Source organism: Moschus berezovskii, chromosome 9, assembly GCF_049115385.1.
Source record: "Moschus berezovskii isolate FMDL1 chromosome 9, NW_MosBer_1.0, whole genome shotgun sequence".
Classification (NCBI taxonomy): domain Eukaryota; kingdom Metazoa; phylum Chordata; class Mammalia; order Artiodactyla; family Moschidae; genus Moschus; species Moschus berezovskii.
This window is the reverse complement of record NC_142468.1, coordinates 33,115,613-33,143,166: the sequence shown is the minus strand read 5'-3', so window position 1 is coordinate 33,143,166 and position 27,554 is coordinate 33,115,613. Positions and strand designations below refer to the sequence as shown.

Here is a 27,554-nt window from a genome sequence, read left to right as displayed (position 1 = left end):
CTCCAGGAATGAGCAACAGGAAAGGCTATTGGTTGAAAGAATAGCCAATGAGAGAACTTGTTACTAGTCTCTAGCTGTGGTGCTGGGGGATCGTTTTAGGCGTAAAGCCCTAAGCGTCCCAGTGATTTTAGCACCATGAGCTCGATCGGCACCGGGGTGAGTTGTTTGTTCCTCTGTGTGATAGTCTAGTCTAAGGATTAGAGTGGAAGGGAACGCGGACAGACCGCGGCTGGTGCGCGGACTCGGGGGTTCTCCGGGACTGCCTAGGGGCAGGTGGGCCGCTTCCAGTTGTGCGGTGCCGGGCGGTCTAGGCCCTCGCCTGCGGTGACCGTGACTTGACGCTTCTCAGCTCAGGTGTAGCGGGCTTGGCCGCGCAGCAGTGAGATTTGGAGCCGCTTTAGGTTGCTGAGTCACTTTCCTTAGCCATTTAGGGAAACCGAAAGTGGAAACTCTAGAGGCCTGAAATGGTGTGTGTGCGCGCGCTTTGAAGGACTTGGGCAGCAATGAAGCTCTTGAGCACCACTGAGGCAAGGCGGCTTAAGAGTCCAAAGTTTGAGACGCCACTTTCCAAGAACCTCTCCCCGACTCGCCACCCTTGCAGTTCCTGGGGTGCTGCTGACTCACGGGGATTCTCTGCCTTAGCTTTGAGGGTACCGATGGACCTCTCTGTTTGAGTCCCTGGAACCTTCTCAGAAGTGATAAGGAAAACAGACTAAAAGACGGAATCTGAAGAATCTTTTCCATTTTTCCGTTGTCCCAGCTTTTCTTGTAGAGAAATAACAGCACTGTGAGGTCTCAGCACCGTAAGCGTTTAAATGATTAGCTACGGACTTAACCGCTTCTTTGAACAGACAGACTGTCCAGGATTTTGGAGTTGGATTTGTTAACTTGTTCGGCCTACTAACTTTCCTTTGTTAAACGTACTGCATATATACGTACTTCGGCTTGCTCTTTTTATGTATTTCCCCATATAGAAAACATAGTGTTTAGAAATATTTATTGGTTGGTTCCACTAGAGGCATTGGGTAGTGGGTTTCTCAGTTCATCTATTCCCATTGTGCATAACATTTTGATTCTCACCATTAGGCCCAAATACTGGTTTTCCGAGTTGGATAATAGGCAATTTATACTAAGGTTGTCATACCGTTTTTGGATTAGTTGATGCTCAGTAATGCATGTTGTAGCAAATCTACTTTGCAACTACATTAATATTACCTTAGATTAATAGTGTTGTGAAGGGTTCTACAAACCTTTTAAAAATATTTGATAATATAACTAGGTGAGGAATTTTGAGTATTAAGGTGGTAAAGATCTTCGTTTAGCAGATCAACAGACCAATTACCCTAGATTAATAGTGTTCTGAAAGGTTCTACAAACCCTTTAAAAATGTTTGATAATATAAATAGGTGAGATATTTTGGTATTATACTGGTAGAGTTAAAGATCTTAATTTAACAGACCAACAAGCTGAGAGGCAGGAAGCACCACTGTTGAAGACTTAATGCCTGTCTTGTCGCAAGAACTCCAGACGTGAAGACCTGTCTTGACATTGTTCTCCACTTGATTGATTGATAGTCATTTCAAATGACACATCCAGAGTAGATCTCTGGGTTTTCGTCTTCCGTTGCCATTTTGCATCTCCTACAATTTACATTTCAGTGAATAGTTCAATTTTAGTCTCTTAAATGAAAAAAAAAAAATCTATGATGCACTTCTGATTTATTTTTTACTGTATTCCTAAAGTCAACCGTTTAGCAAGGTTTTTTTGACTGCACCCTCAAAGGATAACACCTTCCATGTCTTTCTCTCTTGTCTAAAACACTCCCTTTGGAATACCCTATCTCTGCTTCCACTCTTGTTTTCTCTATAATTCATTTACCAGATGAACAGCATTTAAAAAAAATTAGAACCTCTTCCCCTCATCCCACCCAAACTCCAGTGACTTTCTATTGCATTTAGAATAAGATGTAAACTTCCTGCTCCATCCTAAAATAAAAGACAGCATAACTTGGCCCTTATATGCCTCTAATATAGTTTGCTCTTCTGTTTTCCATTTATGGTGCTCAAGATTCAGTGGCATTATTTCCTTTTCTTAATTTTGCTCCTCTTATTTCTACCCTGATGTCTTTTATGCCAGATGCCAGGACACTCCTCCATATTCTAAATGAGTAGTTACTTGTCTTTTAGGTCTGGCTTAGCTTAAATAACATAAATATAAATGCCGTAGCAGTGCCTTTCCTGATCAGGTAGTCTGTGGTATTCCCTGAGACCATAAGTTCACTTTGTCTTATTTTTCATCATAGAACCTTTTATCTCCAGCACCTGGATCTGTTTGAGGTCTGATTTGAAAATGAAGGACTTTGGGTAGTCTTTGTATTTCCTAATAGTGACTGACATATAATAGATGCTTATTAAATATCTGAATGCTAAATGATGTGTCCAAGCTCCTTTAGTTCATTACTGCCACAGCTATGAATTAAAATACTCCAGTGCTAAAGAGAAGCCAGTGTTGTTTCTACCATGGTAATTTTTCAGAAATGAGCCATGTTCTGTGTGGAAAAAGTTCTGACTTTACCCAGGACTTGTATTCATTGCTTGTCAGTAGCAGAAATCTAAAGTGTGTAACTTTTCTCTCAGCTGCTGTTCCTGCTCTGACATGCTTTCCCTTTCTCTTCAAAGCAAAATCTTCACTGAGATTGAACACACATTTCTGATGTGTAAGCCATTTAGGAAAAAATTGTTATTACTGCCAAAGATGCATCCTTCTAAGCTTGTTATTGCCTTTTCCTTGTAGTATGATCTGTCAGCTTCTACATTCTCTCCGGATGGAAGAGTTTTTCAAGTTGAATATGCTATGAAGGCTGTGGAAAATAGTAGGTAAGAAACTATGTTTTACTTGAAATTAGTGTGTTTTAGCCAGGTATTAAATGTCTCCTTCTCTTTGTTTTTGGTAATTAGGCTTTGTTATGTTACTTTGGCACAAATAATATATGCCCTAAAATAATCTCAATTTATTAGTCATTTCCAGATTTCTTTTAGGCTAGCTCTTTCCATGTGACTATATTTCCATTTGACTCCAAAATTACACACTTACACATTCTACCATGTCTCAAGTGTATTCATCAACGTCTTTGCTAGCCCTTTTTCAGATCCTTGACTTATGTCATTGGTTTCCTTGGCCAATAGGTTTGTGACTTTATTGTCTAATCTTTTATTTCCTTGTGTTTTCAGTGCCCTGTGCAGTTGGTCACATGATCATCTCAGCAGGGATATTTTTTATTTTTCTCTTTTGCTGCCATACTCCAAAAGGTGTAGGACCACCAAGATATTTTCCTGTTGGATTACTTCCTTCACTTTTTTTTTTGTCGTAAACAATGATCTTTATTTTTACACAAAGCAGTACAAAATGAGGCAGTTCCTTAAAGGGTGACTTGGAGCTAGAAAATCCACCCTGAGCGTGAAAGTGTTAGTGTTAGTCTCTCAGTCGTGTCCTACACTTTGCAACCCCATGGACTGTAACCCACCAGGCTCCTCTGTCCATGGGGTTTCCCAGACAAGAACTGCAGTGGGTTACCATTTCCTTTTCCATATACTGTCTATTTTGTTTAGAGTAATTCACTAAAATGACCACTGTAACATAATAGTTGAATTACTGGCTTGTGGACAAATTCTCAGTCTTATATTGAAGAATTTTTATAGTTAATTATACGATCGTTTAAAAAAAATTCACTTCTAGTGATCATTAAAAAAAAAAATCACTTCTAATTGAATAAAGTCTGCCAAGACAGGTTTCATTCTTAATATTTTTATTGAAGTATCAGTTCAGTTCAGTCGCTCAGTCGTGTCCAACTCTTTGTGACCCCTTGAATCACAGCACGCCAGGCCTCCCTGTCCATCACCAACTCCCGGAGCTCACTCAAACTCATGTCCATCAAGTCGGTGATGCCATCCAGCCATTTCATTCTCTGTCATCCCCTTCTCCCGCCCCCAATCCCTCCCAGCATCAGAGTCTTTTCCAGTGAGTCAACTCGTCGCATGAGGTGGCCAAAGTATTGGAGTTTCAGCTTTAGCATCAGACCTTCCAATGAACACCCAGGATCGATCTCCTTTAGAATGGACTGGTTGGATCTCCTTGCAGTCCAAGGGACTCTCAGGAGTCTTCTCCAACACAGTTCAAAAGCATCAATTCTTCGGCGATCAGCTTTCGTCACAGTCCAACTCTCACATCCATACATGACCATGGGAAAAACCATAGTCTAGATGGACCTTTGCTGGCAAAGCAGTGTCTCTGCTTTTTAATATGCTGTCTAGGTTGATCATAACTTTCCTTCCAAGGAGTAAGCATCTTTTAATTTCATGGCTGCAATCACCATCTGCAGTGATTTTGGAGCCCAGAAAAATTAAGTCAGCCACTGTGTCCACTGTTTCTCCATCTATTTGCCATGAAGTGATGGGACCAGATGCCATGATCTTCCTTTTCTGAATGTTGAGCTTTAAGCCAACTTTTTCACTCTCCTCTTTCACTTTCATCAAGAGGCTCTTTAGTGCTGCTTCAGTTTCTGCCATAAGGGTGGTGTCATCTGCATATCTCAGGTTATTGATATTTCTCCTGGCAATCTTGATTCCAGCTTTTGCTTCTTCCAGCCCAGCGTTTCTCATGATGTACTCTGCATATAAGTTAAATAAGCAGGGTGACAATATACAACCTTGACGTACTCCTTTTCCTATTTGGAACCAGTCTGTTGTTCCATGTCCAGTTCTAACTGTTGCTTCCTGACCTGCATAGAGGTTTCTCAAGAGGCAGGTCAGATAGTCGGGTATTCCCATCTCTTTCAGAATTTTCCACAGTTTATTGTGATCCACACAGTCAAAGGCTTTGGCATAGTCAATAAAGTAGAAATAGATGTTTTTCTGAAACTCTCTTGCTTCTTAGTAATGTACATATATCAATCCCAATCCACCACATTTCCCCCTTCCCCCTTGATATCTGTATGCCCCTTCCCCCTTGATATCTGTATGCCCCTTCCCCCTTGATATCTGTATGTTTGTTCTCTATGTTTGTGTCCCTATTTTTGCTTTGCAGGTAAATTCATCTATACCATTTTTCTAGCTTTCACTGGAAACCTTTATATGTATGCATTAATATATGATAACTTGTTTTTCTCTTTCTGACTTCACTTTGTGTGACAATCTCTAGATCCATCCATGTGTCTGCAAGCGGCAAAATTTCATTCCTATTTATGGCTGAGTGATATTCCATTGTATGTATGTATATACCACATTTTCTTTTTCCATTCCTCTGTTGATGGACATTTAGGTTACTTCCATGTCCTTTCTATTGTAAATAGTGCTGCCGTGAACACTGGAGTGCATGTATCTTTTTGAATTATGATTTTCTCTAGGTATACGCCCAGGAGTGGGATTGCTTAGTCATATGGTAGTTACATTTTTAATTTTTTAAGGCACCTCTATACTATTCTTCTTAGTGGCTCTACCAGTTTACATTCCCATCAACAGTGTAGGAGGCTTCCCTTTTCTCCACACCTTCTCCAGCATTTACTGTTTGTGGGATTTTTGTTGATGGCCATTCTGACTGGTGTGAGGTGATATGTCATTGCAGTTTTGATTTGCATTTCTTTAATAACTAATGATGATGAGCACTTCTTCATGTGTTTGTTAGCCATCTTTATGTCTCCTTTGGAGAAATTTCTATTTAAGTCTTATGCCCATTTTTTGATTGGGTTGTTTGTTGTTTTGATATTGAGCTTCATGAGCTGTTTGTATATTTTCGAGATTAATCCGTTGTCATTGCTTCCTTTGCAGATTATTTTCTCCCATTCTGAGAGTTGTCTTTTCATCTTGTTTATGGTTTCCTTTGCTGTGTAAAAGCTTTTAAGCTTCATTAGGACCCATTTGTTTATTTTTGTTTTTATTTTCATTATTTATTATTATTTTTTTGGCTGCGTCTGTACAGCATGCCAGATCTTAGTTCCCCAACCAGGAATCAAACCTGTGTGCCTTACAGTGTAAGTGTGAATTCTTAACCACTTGACCACCAGTAAGTCCTAGAGATAAATTCTTTCAAAGAAAGAAATTTAATCTTGGGGATTTAAAGGTCAAATATAATTGAGTACCTGTTATGTTAGGGACAGGAACTACCAAAACAAATAATTAAGAGCATATAAGAGGATACCTAAAACATTACTGAAAAAAACCTATATATGATGATCATAACTATTTTATAAAAGTGTGCCCCTAGAAGGTAATATGCAAAAGAAAAAAGGGATTAAATTATAATTTCCGGTTTATCCTCATTGAGGGGACAAGATATGAAAGGAAGATTGTGCAACATAATTGTGAGGCTGGATTGTTTAGAACAAAATTGTACACAAAATTGTGGTCTTAGGACATCCTTATACTTGAAAAAAAATCATTAGAACCTTGATGAGTATTTAAGTAAGTAGGCTCTTAGGTTCTATAAGTATTTACCATAATGCTGACCCCAAAGAGCATTTATTTATGCAGGTTAATTGGTTCATTAGTATTTACTGTATTAGAAATTAAAACCAAAAAATAAAAAATACTTTTAAATTTATTTAAATAACAGTGATAAAATTACATGTTAAAAAATAATTACATTAACATTTATTAAAAGACTTAAGTAACAATAACATTTTTAATGAAAATTACTTTTCCAAAGCATGGGAAAAAAATGGTGAGAAGAGTTGCGTTGTTTTACATTCTTGAAAATCTCAGTCATGAATTGAATCTTAATAAAAGGCAGAGTCTCAGTTGCTGCTGCTTCAGTATGTTGTAACTTTTGTTGAAGTTTGTGCAACAAATCAGGCTTTATATACATACATTGTTGGAAAAGAGAGGAGTCATTTAATAACCTTATGCATGTTGTTTATACTGTATCATACTGGACGAATTTTAGTTTCGTAAAGGTTAGTTGAGCAGTGTGGAGTCTGAAAACATAATAATGAACTTTTTGTAATATTATTAAAATCTATTGCACTGTTTTGTACTTTGCATGTTTTATCCATGCGTGATTTGTAACATTGTGTGTTGGTCATTTGGAAAATATTGGTTCACTGAGTTATAACAGACCTTCCAAAGTAGACATATTTCATTATAAACTGTTAGAAACATCACATTTTTTAATATCACCACCAATATGTTTTCCAAAACTCCAGTTTGTGTTTGAAAACTCAGATTTTATCACCAGCAAGAAAATACTCTCATTTGTTTTCCTTGAAGTGACAGGCTCGTTTTGTTCATTTTAGAAAAAAGTCTGCCACATACCTAAGTGGAAATAGCCATAGTTATTATTCTTTGATGGTTAAAACAGATGTTCCATGAAAAAATTTACACCTGAAAGCAGTTTATCAGTGCTTTTTCCTGTAGGCAACCATCATATTTTGACGTGTAGCAGCAGAACTTTTGCTAACTTGCTTTTTGTTAGGATAATAAAAGACAGATACTTAAGGATTAATGTCTAATAAAATTAATTACAACTTTATCTGGGACATTCTTAACTAAAAATGTTTAAAAAAAAAAAAAACCTGAGAGCATAGCAATAAAGAATACCATGAGTGGTATTTACTGCTACGGTTTATTGTCAGCCAGTAACAGGCAAATTTGGCCTTGGAGCACGGAATGAAGCAGGGCAAAGGCTAATAGAGTTTTGTCAAGAGAACGCACTGGTCATAGCAAACACCCTCTTCCAACAACACAAGAGAAGACTCTACACATGGACATCACCAGATGGTCAACACCGAAATCAGATTGATTATATTCTTTGCAGCCAAAGATGGAGAAGCTGTATACAGTTAGCGAAAACAAGACCAGGAGCTGACTGTGGCTCAGATCACGAACTCCTTATTGCGAAGTTCAGACTTAAATTGAAGAAAGTAGGGAAAACCACTAGACCATTCAGATATGACCTCAATCAAATCCCTTATAATTATACAGTGGAAGTGAGAAATAGATTTAAGGGACTAGATCTGATTGATAGAGTGCCTGATGAACTCTGGACGGAGGTTCGTGACATTGTACAGGAGACAGGGACCAAGACCATCCCCATGGAAAAGAAATGCAAAAGAGCGAAATGGCTGTCTGAGGAGGCCTTACAAATAGCTGTGAAAAGAAGAGAGGCGAAAAGCAAAGGAGAAAAGGAAAGATACAAGCATCTAAATGCAGAGTTCCAAAGAATAGCAAGGAGAGATAAGAAAGCCTTCCTCAGTGATCAATGCAAAGAAATAGAGGAAAACAACAGAATAGGAAAAACAAGAGAGCTCTTCAAGAAAATTAGAGATTCCAAGGGAACATTTCATGCAAAGATGGGCTCGATAAAGGACAGAAATGGTATGGACCTAACAGAAGCAGAAGATATTAAAAAGAGGTGGCAGGAATACACAGAAGAACTGTACAAAAAAGATCTTCACGACCAAGATAGTCACGATAACGTGATCACTGACCTAGAGCCAGACATCTTGGAATGTGAAGTCAAGTGGGCCTTAGAAAGCATCACTACGAACAAAGCTAGTGGAGGTGATGGAATTCCAGTTGAGCTATTTCAAGTCTTGAAAGATGATGCTGTGAAAGTGCTGCACTCAATATGCCAGCAGATTTGGAAAACTCAGCAGTGGCCACAGGACTGGAAGAGGTCAGTCTTCATTCCAATCCCAAAGAAAGGCAATGCCAAAGAATGCTCAAACTACCGCACAATTGCACTCATCTCACACGCTAGTAAAGTCATGCTCAAAATTCTCCAAGCCAGGCTTCAGCAGTATATAAACCGTGAACTCCCAGATGTTCAAGCAGGTTTTAGAAAAGGCAAAGGCACCAGAGATCAAATTGCCAACATCCGCTGGATCATGGAGAAAGCAAGAGAGTTTCAGAAAAACATCTATTTCTGCTTCATTGACTATGCCAAAGCCTTTGACTGTGTGGATCACAATAAACTGTGGAACATTCTGAAAGAGATGGGAATCCCAGACCACCTGACCTGCCTCTTGAGAAACCTGTATGCAGGTCAGGAAGCAACAGTCAGAACTGGACATGGAACAACAGACTGGTTCCAAATAGGAAAAGGTGTACGTCAAGGTTGTATATTGTCACCTTGCTTATTTAACTTATATGCAGAGTACATCATGAGGAACGCTGGGCTGGAAGAAGCACAAGCTGGAATCAAGATTGCCGGGAGAAATATCAATAACCTCAGATATGCAGATGACACTACCCTTATGGCAGAAAGTGAAGAGGAACTCAAAAGCCTCTTGATGAAAGTGAAAGAGGAGAGTGAAAAGGTTGGCTTGAAGCTCAACATTCAGAAAACAAAGATCATGGCATCTGGTCCCGTCACTTCATGGGAAATAGATGGAAAAACAGTGGAAACAGTGTCAGACTTCGTTTTTTTGGGCTCCAAAATCACTGCAGATGCTGATTGCAGCCATGAAATTAAAAGACGCTTGCTCCTTGGAAGGAAAGTTATGACCAACCTTGATAGTATATTAAAAAGCAGAGACATTACTTTGCCAACCAAGGTCCGTCTAGTCAAGGCAATGGTTTTTCCCGTGGTCATGTATGGATGTGAGAGTTGGACTGTGAAGAAGGCTGATCGCCGAAGAATCGATGCTTTTGAACTGTGGTGTTGGAGAAGACTCTTGAGAGTCCCTTATACTGCAAGGAGATCCAACCAGTCCATTCTAGAGGAGATCAATCCTGGATGTTCATTGGAGGGACTGATGCTAAAGCTGAAACTGCAATACTTTGGCCACCTCATGCGACGAGTTGACTCACTGGAAAAGACTCTGATGCTGGGAAAGGTTGGGGGTGGGAGGAGAAGGGGACGACGGAGAATGAGATGGCTGGATGGCATCACCGACTCGATGGACATGAGTTTGAGTGAACTCCGGGAGTTGGTGATGGACAGGGAGGCCTGGCGTGCTGTGATTCATGGGGTCGCGGAGAGTCGGACACGACTGAGCGACTGAACTGAACTGAACTGAACCACTGGTGCAAACATTCACACAATGGAGAAAGTCAAATGATGTTTCTGTATTTTTATAAAAATAATTTTGACCTGACAGACCATGCTTTGAGAACTTTTGGTTTAGGGAAAAGGACATTTTAGATTCTGAAAAATGAGGAAGATGAGAAATTGTAATAATTGGGAAAGGCTGTCTAGGACTATTCAAGTAAACTTGCAAAAGTTTGTGGAAACTTATTTAAATGTGCTGTGATGAGGAGGAAGTGTATTCTAGTACCCACGATAACTTCAATAAAGACTTAAAAGCAAAAATGGTGTTTGAGGGACAATGAGGTTGAATTCAGTAGAGCACAGGATTTATAATATGAAATTGAATTAGCTAGATGGGCTTTGCGGATTCTTGGGAGTTAGGAAATCTGGACCAAGGAATTTAAACTTGAAAAGGTACTTGAAGTGTGATGGAAGGAGTGTCTGAAATTCTTGACAAAATTTGTGCATGTGGCTCAGTTCATTTTTCTGGTTGTTTCTGATAGAATTCTCTTCGTTAAAAGAATTAGAAGATTTAAAGTAATTGTTTTTTCTTGAAATGGTGGTATATAATTTCTCCATATTTTACTTGTTTTTTTGATCAATTTTGTTTTAAATAGTTGAACAGAATGTTTATTCTTTCACACTTACTGTAAGCAACACATTGTTAATGCAGAAAAAGCAAAAGAAAGGAAAAGAATTATAATCTTTACACCCAGATTAGAAACTGTTCTTTTTATTTTGTATGTAGCCTATCATTTATATGCATGTTATATACCATTTTTAATGGACATGACTAGTCAATATTTGTTACAAGATAGCCAGCATATGCTAGATACTGTGCCACTTGTTACACATTTTGTTAGCATCTTTTTTTCATTTGCGTATTATTATCTTTCCATGTCATGTTATGAAATTTTTATTTCTTTTGGTCACATGATTATTTATATGGATCTAATTCATCACACTTGAGGATTTTTGCCCTTTCTAGTTTTCAAATGTATTTGCTTTAAAAACTTGATATGTTCTAGGAAACAAATTTGCCTTTTTTTTTTTTTAAGTTGAGTTTACAAAGTTTCTTTTATTTTCAGTTAAAAAAATTGATTTTTTTCTACTTGTTTCAGTACAGCTATTGGAATCAGATGTAAAGATGGCGTTGTCTTTGGGGTAGAAAAATTAGTCCTGTCTAAACTTTATGAAGAAGGTTCCAACAAACGACTTTTTAATGTTGATCGACATGTTGGAATGGTAAGGTTACATTTAAAAATGTTCCTTTTTGCCTTGTCCAGTTTCTTGTGATGTAATTAATTGGAATATATCAAAATGTAATTATAAGAAACTATTTATTACTTTAGCATTGAGGCAAAACAGATCAGAGAGCAGCCATAGAAATAATCAGAAAGTTACTGGTTTGTGAACAGTTCACTGTCTAAAAGAAAGGTGCGTGCATGCATGCTCAGTTGCTCAGTCATGTCCAACTCTTTGTGGCTCCGTGGACTGTAGCCCACCAATCTCTGCCCATGGAATTTTCAAGGAAGAATACTGGTAGCATTCTTATAACCCATTTGGAGACACATACGAAAAACCAAGTTGAAGAAAATGAGGAGGGGAGAGGAGTGAGAAGATTGGGTAAAAAATCTTGGCAGCATAGATCGCCACTCAAGGCACATGCTTGAGAGGCAAGAAGTCTTTACTGTTTTGTATCCTTTCTGGGGATAACTGTCACACTGAAGGTGTTATCAGAAAGAGAATACCTTTATAGTAAGGTGGAGTATCAGGAAAGGATGTCTGATGAAAGGAAAAGTGAGCACATCCTTTTTAGTAGCTTCATAAGCATCACTTATATTTATTTCATGCAGCTGGTATGACATAAATAGATTACTGGGATATACTGAAATCATCCTATATAAACATCAGACTTTCTTCAGTAAGTATAACAGTCCAGAAAAACGAGAAAAGTGATTTTTAACCCTAACTTCTGAAAAGTCAAGGAAGAAAAGGGAATACGTATTCTTTGTGCTAGATACTATGCCAGAAGTTCTTTACATAAATTATCTCATGTAATCTTGACAAACCAGTGAAAGTAATATTAATCCCATTTTTACAGATGAGGAAACAGACTCAGCTGGTAACGGAATATTTTGGGATTCATACTTGTGTCTCCATGGTCTGTGTGTTACTATAGAGCCCATTCTTCAGGGTGAGATTCCGTAGGGTCCACTCATTCTGCTGCAGTATTGGTAGCTTTGTTGTCAGTATTTCTAAATAAGATGTGTTACATACAACACAGAAAGGACTAGCAAAATAAAACCAGTAAACTATAAAGCTACAGCAGTTACTAGTTTTTCTGAATCTGTTTTTTCTCCTGAACAAATTTATTACTGCCAGTGAAACTGGTATGTTTTCTTGAAACTTGGCCAGATTATAACCTAACTGGTAGAAGGGAAGTAGTGAATCTTGCTTTCTTTTACTTAGTAAAAAAGATACCTTTCGGTAGGTGTATTTTGAAAAAAATCATATATGCTTATAGGTAGTTTAGTGGTGGAAAGATTTTCCTAGAATTTTCAAATTTGTCCCATTTGTTATTAAAAGCTGATGGCATTCCTTGCAATTGGAAATTGGCAAAACATTACAGACATTGAAGAAGGTTGGAGAAAAGAAGGAGTGATAGTCTGTCTCCACAATTGTCATCTTCAAGTGATTTGACAAATTATTAGACTTCACAGTGAGTTTTATCCAAAGCAATGGAAGATTATTTAAATTATAAAAATTACTACCTGGGTTACTCTAAAGTCCAGTTTCCTCACCTGCAAAACTATGGTGGTAATAGTGCCTATCCTCATGTGTAATTATGTAAAATGCTCAGCATGTTATGAGTGATCAATAATGGATTAAGGATTTTCATAATCATTACTATTACTAGGTAGCAGTAGAAGAAAAGGCTATTAAAATTTTTGATAGCATTTATTCTGCAAATCTTCTGTCAGTGGTTTCCAGTACCTGTAACTGTTTCAACATTTCTGTTTTCATGGCTTCCGTAGACCAAAAGAAATACCCAGTGGTTCTGTGTTATATATGTAGGTCTAAATAACTATTTCGGCTTCCCTGGTGGCTCAGACGGTAAAGCATCTGCCTGTAGTGCAGGAGACCCAGGTTCGATCCCTGGGTTGGGAAGATCCCCTGGAGAAGGAAATGGCAACGCACTCCAGTACTCTTGCCTGGAAAATTCCATGGACTGAGGAGCCTGGTAGGCTACAGTCCATGGGGTCATAAAGAGTAAAAATAAATAACTATTTATGTTCTAAAAACTTAGTAGCTATAAAAACAAAACCTCACCATATGACAGTAAAATAAAAATGTTTTTATTTTCAAACAGCTACAACTACTAATGTGTACTCTTCAGTTTCTTAAAGTTTATAATTGGATTAGATGCTGTGCCTCACCCCACCCTACTTCCTGTTTCACATTGATTTTTGCACAGTGCTTATTTTCTATCAGCCCCAGCTTCTCAGTGATCCATTGAAAGGAACGTGGAATGGTCTGATGTTGAAACTGAACTACTTCAATATGTGTTTCCCCCAAAACTTAAAACACCCCACAACTCTGAGTTTACTGTAGTTCCCTGGGATATCTCAGCATGTGGTTTGGTAATTGCAGTTCTGAGCCACTAGATTTGTGGTTTGTCATGTTTTGGTTTGGCATTACAATTTATTAGTACGCTGAAAAAAGAAAGGTTTGAGGTTATGCCTTTTAAATCAAAACTTTTAATAACTTTTTAAACACAGGACGTCTTTAAATTAAAAAACAGTTCTAACCAAAACCGATGGTTTTATTCTTCTTTGTGGTTGTTTTAGTCTTTATAATGAAGTGGGAAATAGGGAGACATGGAGTTTTTTTAATGTGATCATTTGACAAAAGAATTAAGTCACAGTTGGGAAATTTCCAAATTGTTATCCCATACTCAAGCACTGAAATTTCAAAATACCTTGCAAAGACAGTGGTTTAGTCCCTAAGTTGTGTCTGATTCTTGCAAAGACCTTTAAGCCAAACTTAATTTATTCTAATGATGATGCTTGGTAAAAATATCAAGTAAGCCTGTCACAATCACATACTTTTCCTTCATTTGTGATAGGATTGTTAATTGGTACTTTTTTTTCCCCCAGGCAGTAGCAGGTTTGTTGGCAGATGCTCGTTCTTTAGCAGACATTGCAAGAGAAGAGGCTTCCAACTTTAGATCTAACTTCGGATATAACATTCCACTAAAAGTAAGTTGATAACAATTGAGGAGACTCTGGAACAGCAAGAGAAGAGTCTTAATAAACTCTTCTGTTTTTCCCCCCACAGCATCTTGCAGACAGAGTGGCCATGTATGTACATGCGTATACACTCTACAGTGCTGTTAGACCTTTTGGCTGCAGGTATGAAATTTAGTGAGATATTTAGTGATACCTGTACCAGCATCTTATTAGCCTTTTATATCCTTAAGAAATGAACTTTCATCAAGAAGTACTTGAACTTTTTTATCTATGTGAGATGATGGATATTACCTAAACCTGTGGTAATCATTGTATTTCACAGTGTATATAAATCAAACCTTTATGCTGTGCACCTTAAATTTAATGTAGTGATGTATGTCAGTTATTTATTAATAAAACGGGGGGTGGATTCTCTGAAATTAGATCCAGATATTTTCAGGAAGTTGCAAACTGATTTTATTAAAATTTTAAAAAAAATTTTATTTTTGGGTCTTCGTTGTTGTGCAGGCTTTTCTCTAGTTGTGGAGAGCAGGGGCTACTCTCTAGTTGTGTGTGGGCTTCTCATTGTGGTGACTTCTCTTGTTGCCGAGCACAGGCTGTAGGGCGCAAGGCCTTCAATAGTTGTGGCTCCTGGTCTCTAGAGCACAGGTTCCATAGTTGTGCGTGGGCTCAGTTGCTCCGCAGTATGTGAGATCTTCCAAGATAAGGGATTGAACCTTGTCTCCTGCACTGGTAGGCAGACTCTTCACCATGGAGCCACCAGGGAAGCCTCGCAAACTGATTTTAAATAGAATCCATTTGTTGTTATTAATTAGCCAACTGCACTGACATCTCAGTTTCCTCATTAGTTTCCATCTTGTATTCTGTAAGCAACAGGTAAAATGCTCTTAAATGGGAATTGGTTGTTATGGTATTCTGCACATGAAGTAGTATTATAAGGCTGGTTTCTATTTATACTTTCAAAAAAAGTCAGTAATTCATGATTGTTCAATACCCTAATTTTAATTTTGTTGCACATAGAAAAATGCATTGAATCAATTTGGATTACTGCAGAAAAATAAATGGAGGAATATTGGGGAATATCCAAGAAAGAAAGAATGAAGGGTGGAACAAGAGTTTGAGGTAGATTCAGTGTGTTCATAGCAAGAATTTTGTTCCCTTGGCTTTTTCCTGGTTATGTCTTGGGCCCTCATGTTACTTGTCTATCAGTACTCCTTTCCCTGCAGTGCTATCCTCGCAGGAAACATTGATTAGAAAGTTTAATACTAAACCAGGGCACGTGAATTTTGAACGTTTTCAAGTATATACTAGTTTTTATCCAAACTGTATTATCAAAGTGCTTACTGTCAGTTATATGGGTATTAGTGTTTATCTTAGAAAATAAATTGCATTTTTATCACTGTACTTTTTAATACCTTTCTGGTATTAAGAACCATGGTTTAAAATTATTAATTTACTTTTGTGTAGTTTCATGTTAGGGTCTTACAGTGTGAATGACGGTGCACAACTCTACATGATTGACCCATCGGGTGTTTCATATGTGAGTTAATTTTGAATCATCTGAAATTCTATTTCCAGTTTAATGGTCTCTCATTAGCGCTTAAATCATATATTCAGATTATACAATGTTTCTTTAATATTCATTTAACATTTTCTTATTTAACATTAATAACAAGAACCTATGGGTATGAGACAGAGCGAAGATTTGTGTCTTTTTTTTGGACTGTGCTGCATGGCATGAGGGATCTTAGTGAACTGACTAGGGATTGAACTTGAGCCCTGTGTGTTGGGAACGTGCATTCTTAACCACTGGACCACCAGAGAAGTCCCAGATTGGTGGCTTTTAATATGCTACTGTAGAAACTGCATGGTTTAGTCGCTGAGTCATGTCCAACTCTTACGACCCCAAGCACTGTAGCCTGCCAGGCTCCTCTGTCCCTGGGATTCTCCAGGCAAGAATACTGGAGTGGATTGCCATGTAGAAACTGCATAGTCAACATAAAATTTTGAATATGCTATTTTATTACCATAAATATTAGCAGTGTCTTTAAAATGAATATAATGCCCTCCTTTTTGAAGTTTTTTGACGTTGTTTTGGGTTTTTGTTTGTTTTTGGGTTTTTTTTTTTTTTTTTTGCTACACCACATGGCTTGTGGGATCCTAAGTTTCCCGAACAGGGTTCAACCAGGGATCTAACCCAGGTCCATGACAGCTGAAAGCCTGTGTCCTAACTGTTGAACTGCCAGGGAATTCCCCAGTACAAAAGATTTTAAGTGGGATTTCTTGAATCTTTCTCTAATAATCTTTTCTTAAAGTGTCTTCTGAGATTTTAATGGTTTTTATACTCATTAACCAGAGAAGGCAATGGCACCCCACTCCACTACTCTAGTGTGGAAAATCCCATGGACAGAGGAGCCTGGTAGGCTGCAGTCCATGGGGTTGCTACGGGTTGGACACGACTGAGCGACTTCACTTTCACTTTTTACTTTAATGCATTGGAGAAGGAAATGGCAACCCACTCCAGTGTTCTTGCCTGGAGAATCCCAGGGACGGGGGAGCCTGGTGGGCTGCCATCTTTGGGGTCGCACAGAGTTAGACACGACTGAAGTGACTTAGCAGCAGTAGCAGCATACTCATTAACAAAATTAAGGCTCTTTAGGTTTTGTCATTACATACAAAACGGTAACCCACTCCAGTATTCTTGCCTGGAGAATCCCATGGACGGAGAAGCCTGGTAGGCTACAGTCCACAGGGTTGCAAAGAGTCGGACACGACTGAGCGACATCACCTCACCTACAAGTATAGTTATACAAGTATGAATGGGCATACTTAATTTAAAAAAAAAAAACCTTTAAATTAGGGAATTCCCTGGTGGTCCACATGTTAGGACTCCATGCACTCACTGCCTGCTGGTTGGGAAACTGAAAATTCCACAAGCCTCACTGGTGCTGCCACAAAATATCTATATATACGTTAAGAAGGCTTAGAGTATTTAACTCTTAGGAATTATTTCTTTCTCTTAAAAATCATTTCAATTCATAAAGCTAAATTTCTATTTCTAGCCTCAAATCTCTATCTCATGGTCTGTGTGTAAGTAAAATGATATAATTTGTTTTCATTTGGATACTTCTTGAAAATAATCCAGGATATTCTATATTTAACTGATATTTTAAACTTTTTGAGTCCCTTGTTATTCATTTTAGTAAATGTCTTTTTACTGTATTTCTCCATATGTGCTTTTGAATGTCATTTAGCATCCTTTTATTAATCTTTAAATAGAAACAGTAGTCATTAATGACTTATGATAGTATATTTAATAATACTTTCTTTTTTTTTTTTTTTTTGGTGTATGTTATTTTTAAATAGGGTTATTGGGGCTGTGCCATTGGCAAAGCCAGGCAGGCTGCAAAGACAGAAATTGAAAAGCTTCAGGTAATACATTTTTATTGTTTATTCTGCTGTACCATTATTCTCATGTGGTTAAGTTTCATCACCACAGTCTAAAGCTTTTTTAGTCCAGGTGTGGTTTGGTATTTTGAGTCAAGCTTTCTTCTGAAGCTGCTAGATTGGTTCAGCAGGAAAGCTGGCAGCATATTATCTTTAGAGTTGTGTCATGGGTCCTTTTATGATTTTCACGGCTGTCTAATCTTAAAAAAAAAATTTCATATAATTTCACAAAATCCTTGAGACCCATTCACCGAACCCTGTGCCCCTTAGGTTCAGAACTTTGGTCTTTTACTGTATCATTTCTTTCATCTAGCAAACAGCTTTTGTCTGAAGTCTTACACATTAAAGTCTGCGTTCCTTTGCTTCTCTTTCATCTGTTCCCAACATCTATTAGCGTGGGAAAAGTTTCTTTAAAATTTGCTGGCTTTCCTTTTAGCCATAAATTGATCAACTTGACATTGAAATAGTACCCACCAACTCTTCATTGCTTATCAGAAACTTCCTTAAAAGGCATATGATTTGGCAGTATTTGGGTAAATTACAGTGACAAAAATTTCTTGTACATTTAATGTTAATGCTGTACTGGAACCTTGCTCAACTAATTCACTTTTCAGCTTTTTTAATGCTAAGCTTTTAGTGCTTGGAATTTAACACCAAGTTCGAGACCTGTATAAGCCTAATTTATGTTTGGTATTTTAGGATTGATTAAAATTGACAAAAGGACCTTAGAGATAGAGATCACTTAGCCCAAGTCCAACCCTGGGTTAAAACACACTGGCTAGTCATAGACTTGCTTATAAACAATTCAAGACCTTATATCTCTTAGACCAGTGGTCTTTTCTGTCATATATTCTTTTCTACTAGTGCTTATAGGATATTGAGTGTAGTTCATTGTGCTATATAGTAGGACCTTGTTGTTTATCCATTCTATATATATAATAGCTTACATCTGCTAACCCCAACGTCCTACTCCATCCCTACACTAGCCCCTTCCCCCTTGCAAGTACAACTCTGTTGTCTATGTCTGTGAGTGTGGTCTTGTTTCATAGGTTAAGTTCATTTGTGTCATATTTTAGATTCCACATATAAGTGATATTATAAGGTGTTTGTTTTTCTCTTTCTGACTTTGTATGATAATCTCTAGTTGCAATGCTTTTTAAAGTTTTATTGATTGGAACATAGCCATATTCAGTCGCTGGCTGCTTTTGCTCTAGTATAACAGTGGAGTTTAGTAGTTGGAATGGAGACCGAAAACCTTATCCCTATGGTGAAAGTCTAAAATATTTCCTAGTTGGCCCTTTAAAAGAGAGAGTTTGCCAGCCCCTGCTCTCAATCATTACTCTGGTCTGCTTTTCTACTTGTGTTCTGTTTACCAAGAATATAATTTTATACAATAAACTTTACTAACATACATAAAAATGTATTTGGCATTTAAGATGTATTGCTTAAAGTTTAAGTTTGCCTTTGTATGTTACAATTAATCTACTAAATATAGAACTTGTAAGGACAAAAATATGAATATCAGTATTTTCCTTTTCTTCACCCCCAGTTTGCCATGAAAAAATTTAGTCAGAAATTCAATCAGAAAAAATACCATACAATAAACATCTCTGTCTAGGTTGAACAGTTGTTGCTTTACAATATTTTTCCTATTTCTATGAGCTGGGGCATCAAAATTTGTAAATATTTTAAAAATACAAAAAATAAAATATTAATAAGCCTAATTTAGAGATACAGTAGTTAAACCATCTCAAGTTTGGATTGCTGTATGACTGTTCATTATTTTTTCACTATTTTCCATCCTCCACATATTCAGAATATGAACACCTGGTTTGCCCTTTTTTAAAAATTTTGTCAATGTGTTCAGAAACACATATACATTAAAAAAATTCTGCATTGGTTACTTGCAGTACCTTTAGTATAATATAATAGACTTTTCTGCTGGGCATCTAAAGGCTATTTTTCTGCCTTGATTTCCATATGTTCACTTTTGCAGTTCATTTATCTTTTTCATAATCAAATCAGATAAATCTGTGTTCTAGGACTCCACTCAGATCTTGGTTCTTCAGAGCTTTCCCTGACATTTTGCAGTTTTGTCTTGAACAGTTTCATGAGGGATAATTTATCCCTGTTTATCTAGCATAAAGAAGTATTTGTGGTTTGTGTTTTATTATCCTCAATTCACTATAAAGAAAAAAAAACATTTGGTAATCTTTTAAATGTCAGGGTCTGCCTGTGAATAAATTCATAAAGCAGTCTACATTTTTATAAACTTTAATATATTTCACAAAATTATTGGTGCCCAAGGCTTTTTTTTGCATAATCATTAAAAAACATAAAACAATAAAAAACTTTAAGTTCTAGTCTTTTTGAATTTCAGGTTATTTTCCTTGGTTTTATATTTAAGAATCTTATCTCAAGAGCATAGGTTACTGATAAAAGTTGCAAAAGGAATCTGAAAAGTTATACAAGTGGAATGTGTTCTTCCTTTGAATCATAATGAATATTTTATTTTCTGTAGATGAAAGAAATGACCTGCCGTGATGTTGTTAAAGAAGTTGCAAAAATGTAAGTTGAAATTTTCCTTAGTATTGACACATATTTCCCTTGACCTCACCTTATACATTAATCCTAAGAGGCTGTTTTGTTTGGAAATTAGTTATTGCATTAATTTTAGAAGGTGACTCCACCATTCTGGAAGGCTTCATTTTAAGTGACAGTGAATAGGATGGGAAAAAATAGCTTTTGATAAAATATACTCCTGTTCAGTTGACAGAATTCAAGATTTGGAGGATATAGTGAACCTCTAAAGACTTCATTTGCTAGCTCCCAACTTCTTAAATCTCAGAAGTCCCAATAATATTACGGAGAAGGCAATGGCAAGCCACTCCAGTACTATTGCCTAGAAAATCCCATGGATGGAGGAGCCTGGTAGGCTGCAGTCCGTGGGGTCGCTAAGGGTCGGACACGATTGAGCGACTTCACTTTCACTTTCCACTTTCACACATTGGAGAAGGAAATGGCAACCCACTCCAGTGTTCTTGCCTGGAGAATCCCAGGGACGGGGGAGCCTGCTGGGCTGCTGTCTATGGGGTCGCACAGAGTCGGACACGACTGAAGTGACTTAGCAGCAGCAGCAGCAGCTTACAACTTTAAGGTCTGCAGCTGAAGTTCTTGTAACAAGATGAATATAGCAGTATTTCAAAACATCTAGAAATAGCTTGAGAAAGTTTGAAAACATTATCCACTGAGGTCTTAAATGTAGTAGACTTTACATAAAAAGGAAAAGCAATGAGTATACAAGTATACAACCAGTTTAAGAAGTTAGCAAAATAAACAGAATAATCATAAAAGAAAGCAACTAATATGTTTTCCATATCCCATAGGTTTTAAGACTGTATTTTTGTTATCTTTCTGTAAAGATATTGTTTTTAAATGCCATGTACTCAGTGAGTGATATAAACACATTGTAAATTTCAGTTTTCTAATAAAAAATTTTGAAAATAAAAAAAAGAAGTTTGAAGTAGTTTATGTTACAGATACCTAGGGTAGAAAGCTGTGTAACAGTAGTAGTAAGCAATAACAATGCCAGTAAAATCTCAGTGACCATGCTTCAAAATACATTATTTTTTTTTACATCAAAGAATGCAGGCATTTACTATTTCAAAAAATCTGATAAAATCCTGGTTTTGTAGTCAGCTTTTCAGAGTTAAAGTGTAATAAACATAATATTCCAGAGAATTCATAATACCTCTGTTCCACATTAGAACTACGTCATCATGGTCTAGTCAGCAGGTTTTACGTCTAATAATACATGCAAGGGGAAAAAAAGCCCAGGAGGGTCTATCATATGATGATAAGCCTATTATTTGAATGATACTCTTAATCTCTGTACTGATAGTTGTGACAAAATATTAACATCACCAAGTGTTTTATAATTTTACACTAATCTACCACTCCTGCTACTGACACCGTCCTTTCCCTACTGCCTTTTTACCATGAGACCCTTGCCCTTTCTTGTGAAGGTGAATCCATTCCATTCAATGATTGTCATGTATTAATAATGACAACCTAGAGGACACTGGCAACTAACATAGAATAGAACTAATAAAAAGTAAATAATCCTCATTGAATTGTGCAACAGTTTTTTTCCTTCATCGAGCTCTTCTGGTATCAGTTCTTACCACAGCTTTTATGTTTATATTGTTCTGTGTAGGAAAGCCATCCTTTCATCATTTAATAAAATGGAGCACTATGCTTCTTTTAGTTCTAGAAAGTTTAAGATGCTTTCTTATGTTACAGCTGTTATAGCAAGGCTTTAGGAGTCCCTCCAAATTACTTTTGGAAAAGTATAAAATAAAAAAAAAAGCATTCCTGGTACTTTTTACTTTTACTTCTTAAAAATAATTTTATTTTTGGCTGTGCTGGGTCTTCGTTGCTACTCAGGCTTTTCTCTCGTTGTGCACAGGCTCATTGTGGCTTGGTAGCTTCAGTAGTTGCAACTCACAGGCTCTTAAGAGCATAGGTTCAGTAGTTGGGGCTCATAGTGTAGTTGCTTTGGAGCATGTGGGATCTTCCAGGATCAGGGATCAAACCCATCTGCTGCATTGGCAGGCAGATTCTTTACCAGTTAGTCACGAGGGAAGCCTTGTTTTTACTTCTACTTTTAATATATTGTGTGACGCTGCTTGTTTGCTGCAGTTTGTCTTGTACTATTTAAAGGCCAGGTTTAGGGACATCGAGAATAGTAAAGGGGTTTAAAAATATTCCTGCCAAGAAAGTGCAGAATGAAGACTAATTGTCAACTAATAAATTAGTTTCTGTTTATTTAAAAATCAGTTAATGAATGGAAAATACTGAATATCCTGGAAAAAGACAGATAATAGCTTTCTCCCACTTGAATGTTCCTTATGAGACATCTTTTAGTTCTGTCCCTGAAAGAATGTATCAAAATAAACAGCTTGGATTGTATAAAGGTAAAAGGTATAGTGAATCCTTTGTACTGTTTAATTTTTTATCAGTCCTAGTTAATTTTCATAATATAGACTATGTATACTGTGTGTATAATTCTATAAATACTTATTCTAGGAATGGATGTTGATTTGCTGAGTGGGTGCATGAACTATGTTTGTAGATGGCCAAATGTTAATTTCCTCTTTCTGTTCTAGAATTTACATAGTACACGATGAAGTTAAGGATAAAGCTTTTGAACTAGAGCTCAGCTGGGTTGGTGAAAGTAAGTGATTACTCTGTTCTTATTTGCTCTCAGAGTCATCTGTACCAAGCCTAATTTATTATAGGTGCCTTTTTTTTTTTTCTCCAATCTTAAGAAAACTTAGTAATGGCCTGTACCCATAGAAAAGTACACAAATAACAGACAGCATGGATACATTAGTGTAAACACTAATTTGGTCAGCAAATCAGACCAGCCTGCCAAATTCAGTTTAGTCACTCAGTCGTGTCTGACTCTTTGTGACCCCATGAACCACAGCACGCCAGGCCTCCCTTTCCATAACCAATTCCCAGAGTCCACCCAAACGTATGTCCATTGTGTCGGTGATGCCATCCAACCATCTCATCCTCTGTCATCCCCTTCTCCTCCTGCCCTCAATCTTTCCCAACATCAGGGTCTTTTCAAATGAGTCAGCTCTTTGCATCAGGTGGCCAAGAAGTATTGGAGTTTCAGCCTCAACATCAGTCCTTCCAATGAACACCCAGGACTGATCTCCTTTAGGATGGACTGGTTGGGTCTCCTTGCAGTCCAAGGGACTCTCAAGAGTCTTCTCCAGCACCACAGTTCAAAAGCATCAATTCTTCTGCGCTCAGCTTTCTTTATAGGCCAACTCTTACATCCATACATGACTATTGGAAAAACCGTAGCCTTGACTAGACGGACCTTTGTTGGCAAAGTAATGTCTCTGCTTTTTAATATGCTGTCTAGGTTGATCATAACTTTTCTTCCAAGAAGTAAGCATCTTTTAATTTCATGGCTGCAGTCACCATCTGCAATGATTTTGGAGCCCAGAAAAATAAAGTCAGCCACTGCGTCCACTGTTGCCCCATCTATTTCCCATGAAGTGATGGGACCAGATGCCATGATCTTTGTTTTCTGAATGTTGAGCTTCAAGCAACTTTTTCACTCTCCTCTTTCATCAAGAGGCTCTTTAGTTCTTCACTTTATGCCTTAAGTAAGGGTAGTATCACCTGCGTATCTGAGGTTACTGATGTTTCTCCCAGAAATCTTAATTCCAGCTTGTGCTTCCTCCAGCCCAGTGTTTCTCATGATGTACTCTGTATATAAGTTAAGTAAGCCGGGTGACAATATACAACCTTGACGTACTCCTTTCCCAGTTTGGAACCAGTCTGTTGTTCCCTGTGCAGTTCTAACTGTTGCTTCCTGACCTGCATACAGGTTTCTCAAGAGGCAGGTCAGGTGGTCTGGTATTCCATCTCTTTCAGAATTTTCCATGGTTTATTGTGATCCACACAGTCAAAAGGCTTTGGCATAGCCAATAAAGCAGAAATAGATGTTTTTCTGGAACTCTCTTGCTTTTTCGATGATCCAGTGGATGGTTGGCCATTTGATGTCTGGTTCCTCTGCCTTTTCTAAAACCAGCTTGAACATCTGGAAGTTCACGGTTCATGTATTGCTGAAACCTGGCTTGGAGAATTTTGATCATGACTTTACTAGCGTGTGAGATGAGTGCAATTGTGCGGTAGTTTGAGCATTCTTTGGCATTGCCTTTCTTTGGGATTGGAATGAAGACTGACCTTTTCCAGTCCTGTGGCCACTGTGAGGGTTTTGCAAATTTGCTGACATATTGTGTGCAGCACTTTCACAGCCTCATCTTTTAGGATTTGAAATAGCTCAACCCTTAGGCCTCCATTAGGTCAACAACCCTTACCTTCTCCACAAAGGTAACCACTGTCTTGAATTCCAGTAGATAACTGGGCTCTTTCTAGTGTTTACTGAAATGAATAATGCAGCTGTGGATATCCTTCATATCTGCTGTGGCATGCATTTTAGAAATATATGTTAAGAGTGGAATTGCTGGATCATGAAATAAGCATTCATTCAGTTGCACTATTGGCCACAATGTGTTCTGACTGCTGGGTGCCCTTCTAGTACAAACAAAGCTAGAATAAATTTAGGAGGTACTGATGGAAAAGTTCTGCTTAATAAGAGACTCTGTAAAGTTGTGAGTAGTTTATTTACTTTGAAATACCCATTGCATACAGTATTATCGGGAAGTAGCCTTTTTTCTTTCTAGGAAGGCAACCATCGGGCTTCAGGGACAGATTTTAAAATCTAATCATGCTGTGAATAAATTGTTGTTCAGTTGCTATCTCATGAATCTTTGCAAGCTATGGACTGCAGTATCCTAGGCTCCTCTGTTCTCCACTATCTCCTAGAATTTGCTCAAATTCATGTCCATTGAGTTAGTGATGCTGTCTAACCATTTCATCCTCTGCTGTCCCCTTTTCCTTTTGCCTTCAACCTTTCCTAGCATTAGGTCTTTGCCATATCATTGGCTTGTCACATCAGGGGGCCACATCAGTTAAAGCTTTGGCTTTAGCATCAGTTCTTCCAATGAATATTCAGGGTTGATTTCCTTTAGGATTGAATGGTTTGATTTCCTTGCAGTCCAAAGGACTCTCAAGAGTCTTCTCCAGCACCACAATTCAAAAGCATCATCAGTTCTTTGGCACTCAGCCTTCTTTATGGTCCACACATCGGCACGACTACTGGAAAAACCATAGTCTTGACTGTGAATATATATATATATAAATGCTCAGGATTTGTAGCACCAGGATAAATCATAGCATAGTTTCTTTATTGTAATAGCTTATGTAGGGGAAGCACAAAGATGAGGTCAAAGAAGCTGGTATTACCTATGGATTGGCTAGATTGTTTAGTCTTTTCAAATCACAGTGACAGTTCTCATTTTTAATTCATTTAAATATATGGCTTAATTTAAAGTAACTAATGGAATATATGGCTTAATTTACAGTAACTAATGGAAGACATGAAATAGTTCCTAAAGATATAAGGGAAGAGGCAGAGAAATATGCCAAGGTAAGCCATAGCATGAAAACAGCTCAGGGTAAAAGCATCATGGAAATATGTTGAATTCTATTAAATAACACTTAAGAGTTGAGCTGAACTAAAAGAAACTTTCTAGGTTATCCTCAATGGGGATAAAGTTGCCCTGGTTCCAAAAAAATTTTCGTGCATGTGAAAATGGCAAGGTTTTTTGAGAACATTAATGCTTTCATACTGTGTGTATCCTATCAAGAATATAGTCACTGATAGACAGAATGTATTTAAGACATTCAAGTAAAGTGTAACATTCTAAACCAGTGTTCCATTTTAATTATAAAGAATTTTGAATGGCAAGCACTTAGATTCAGGTTGTTATAGCATTGCTAAAAATTAATTTATACACTGTTTCTTACCAGGAATCTTTGAAGGAAGAAGATGAATCAGATGATGATAACATGTAACATTTACTTGTATATTAAATTTCTAATACAGTCCCATGTAACTATTTAGCCCTTTGGATTATTACATACCAATTTTCATTAAATTTTTGTCTTATAACGATTCAAGTTTGGTTAATATTTGCCTGACAAAACTGGTGGGGGTAATTGAGCACCTGTTTATTCAGCATTAAGATGTAGCTTTATGCCTGTTGTAAAATTCCTTAGTTAAATACTGTAGACAGTGGCTTTGGAATCAGATTAATTTAAAACCCCATCACTCATATCTGTATCATCCTGCTGGACTGTCATGTTTTGCACCTACCAGCTTCATAGGCAATTGATGCCACTGCTCAGTTTTGTGTTTACTGAAGTAATTGTTGGGTTTAACAGCCACTGTTAACCTTTAGAATTTTATTTTGAGGAGTGGATTTAAGGATTCACAAAGTCCCTATTGTGTCACTTAAAACATTTCTTGATCTGTAAGTTCAAATAAAAAAAGCCATATTTTATGCTTAGAATGCATGTGTAAGTGCTCTGTAAACAAAAAACTGTTATTGAGTGGAATAATCAGTTTTGTGGCCTTCAAGGAACGGTAGCACTCACAGGAGGAACAATCCGAACTCAGGCCAAGTATGCTAGGTATACACACACCCTGTACTGGCCTCATTCCAGTTATCACTCCATTCAACTGTCATACTTTCCTGAGGTCAGAGTTTGGCAGTAGAGTGTTGCTGGACTTTGAGCATTTGTATAGTGCAAACAGCAAATCATGCGAGAATAGTTAACTACTATACAAACAACTCAAAACCAGTTCTCATTATCATGGCTGCTTTTATGTAAAATTATCTGCTACATTTTACAACTCGTGTATTTAACTGAGAATGACCCCAGTGGCCTTGGAGAAACACCTAAAGAACATTAAGTTGGATAAACTTAATACCCTAAGCCAGTGTCTGACCATTCTATACTTCCTACTTCCAAGTATGAATGGCACATGAATCTTCTATTTTCATTATACTGTGAGCACATCTGTTCTTAAATTCACACTGGAATAGCCAATAATCCTCTTTAAAACAACAGTGGTTCTAATGAAATTTAAATTTGAGCAGTTAAGCCACCTGAAAACATAATCAGATAAATCTAAAACCAAGCAGATATAGCTAGCTTTCCAGCTATTAGAAAAGCAACTGATTTTCATATATACTATACAGAGGATTCATAAATAATCTAGGTACAATTGCACAGGCACTTTGTAACTGAGGTATGACCAGTCTTAGGGAGATAAAAAATGGCAGGTACATTTTGCTTTGACAAGATTATGAATTTATTTTCAGGAATCTCAATACT

General features: G+C 37.3%; 1 protein-coding gene, 1 long non-coding RNA gene and 1 other non-coding gene across 6 annotated transcripts in view; 2 read left to right on the top strand and 1 right to left on the bottom strand.

The window, feature by feature from the left end:
* PSMA3 (proteasome 20S subunit alpha 3) lies at nt 1-27,535 on the top strand. Of its 2 annotated transcripts, XM_055435485.2 has the most exons (11): nt 1-156; nt 2,794-2,876; nt 11,145-11,268; nt 14,184-14,285; nt 14,365-14,438; nt 15,744-15,816; nt 17,643-17,708; nt 20,245-20,291; nt 22,892-22,959; nt 25,736-25,800; nt 26,184-27,535. In XM_055435485.2, the coding sequence occupies exons 1-11, from the start codon at nt 136-138 to the stop codon at nt 26,226-26,228; spliced, it is 768 nt and encodes a 255-aa protein (XP_055291460.1). In that variant the 5' UTR covers nt 1-135; the 3' UTR covers nt 26,229-27,535. The 2 variants fall into 2 exon arrangements, with proteins under 2 accessions (XP_055291460.1, XP_055291461.1); XM_055435486.2 differs by lacking the exon at nt 25,736-25,800.
* Nucleotides 13,123-13,194, top strand: TRNAY-GUA (transfer RNA tyrosine (anticodon GUA)). The gene has a single exon. It is a non-coding gene; the product is annotated as a tRNA-Tyr (tRNA).
* Nucleotides 14,274-27,554, bottom strand: part of LOC129562422 (uncharacterized) — a 29,621-nt gene continuing 16,340 nt past the window's right edge. Inside the window, exon 7 of one of the 3 annotated variants that reach the window (XR_016038180.1) lies at nt 14,274-15,139. This is a non-coding gene — a long non-coding RNA (uncharacterized LOC129562422). Of the gene's footprint in view, nt 15,140-15,167; nt 25,491-27,554 lie in introns of those variants that run through there. The other 2 variants (XR_016038181.1, XR_016038182.1) reach the window with 2 other exon arrangements.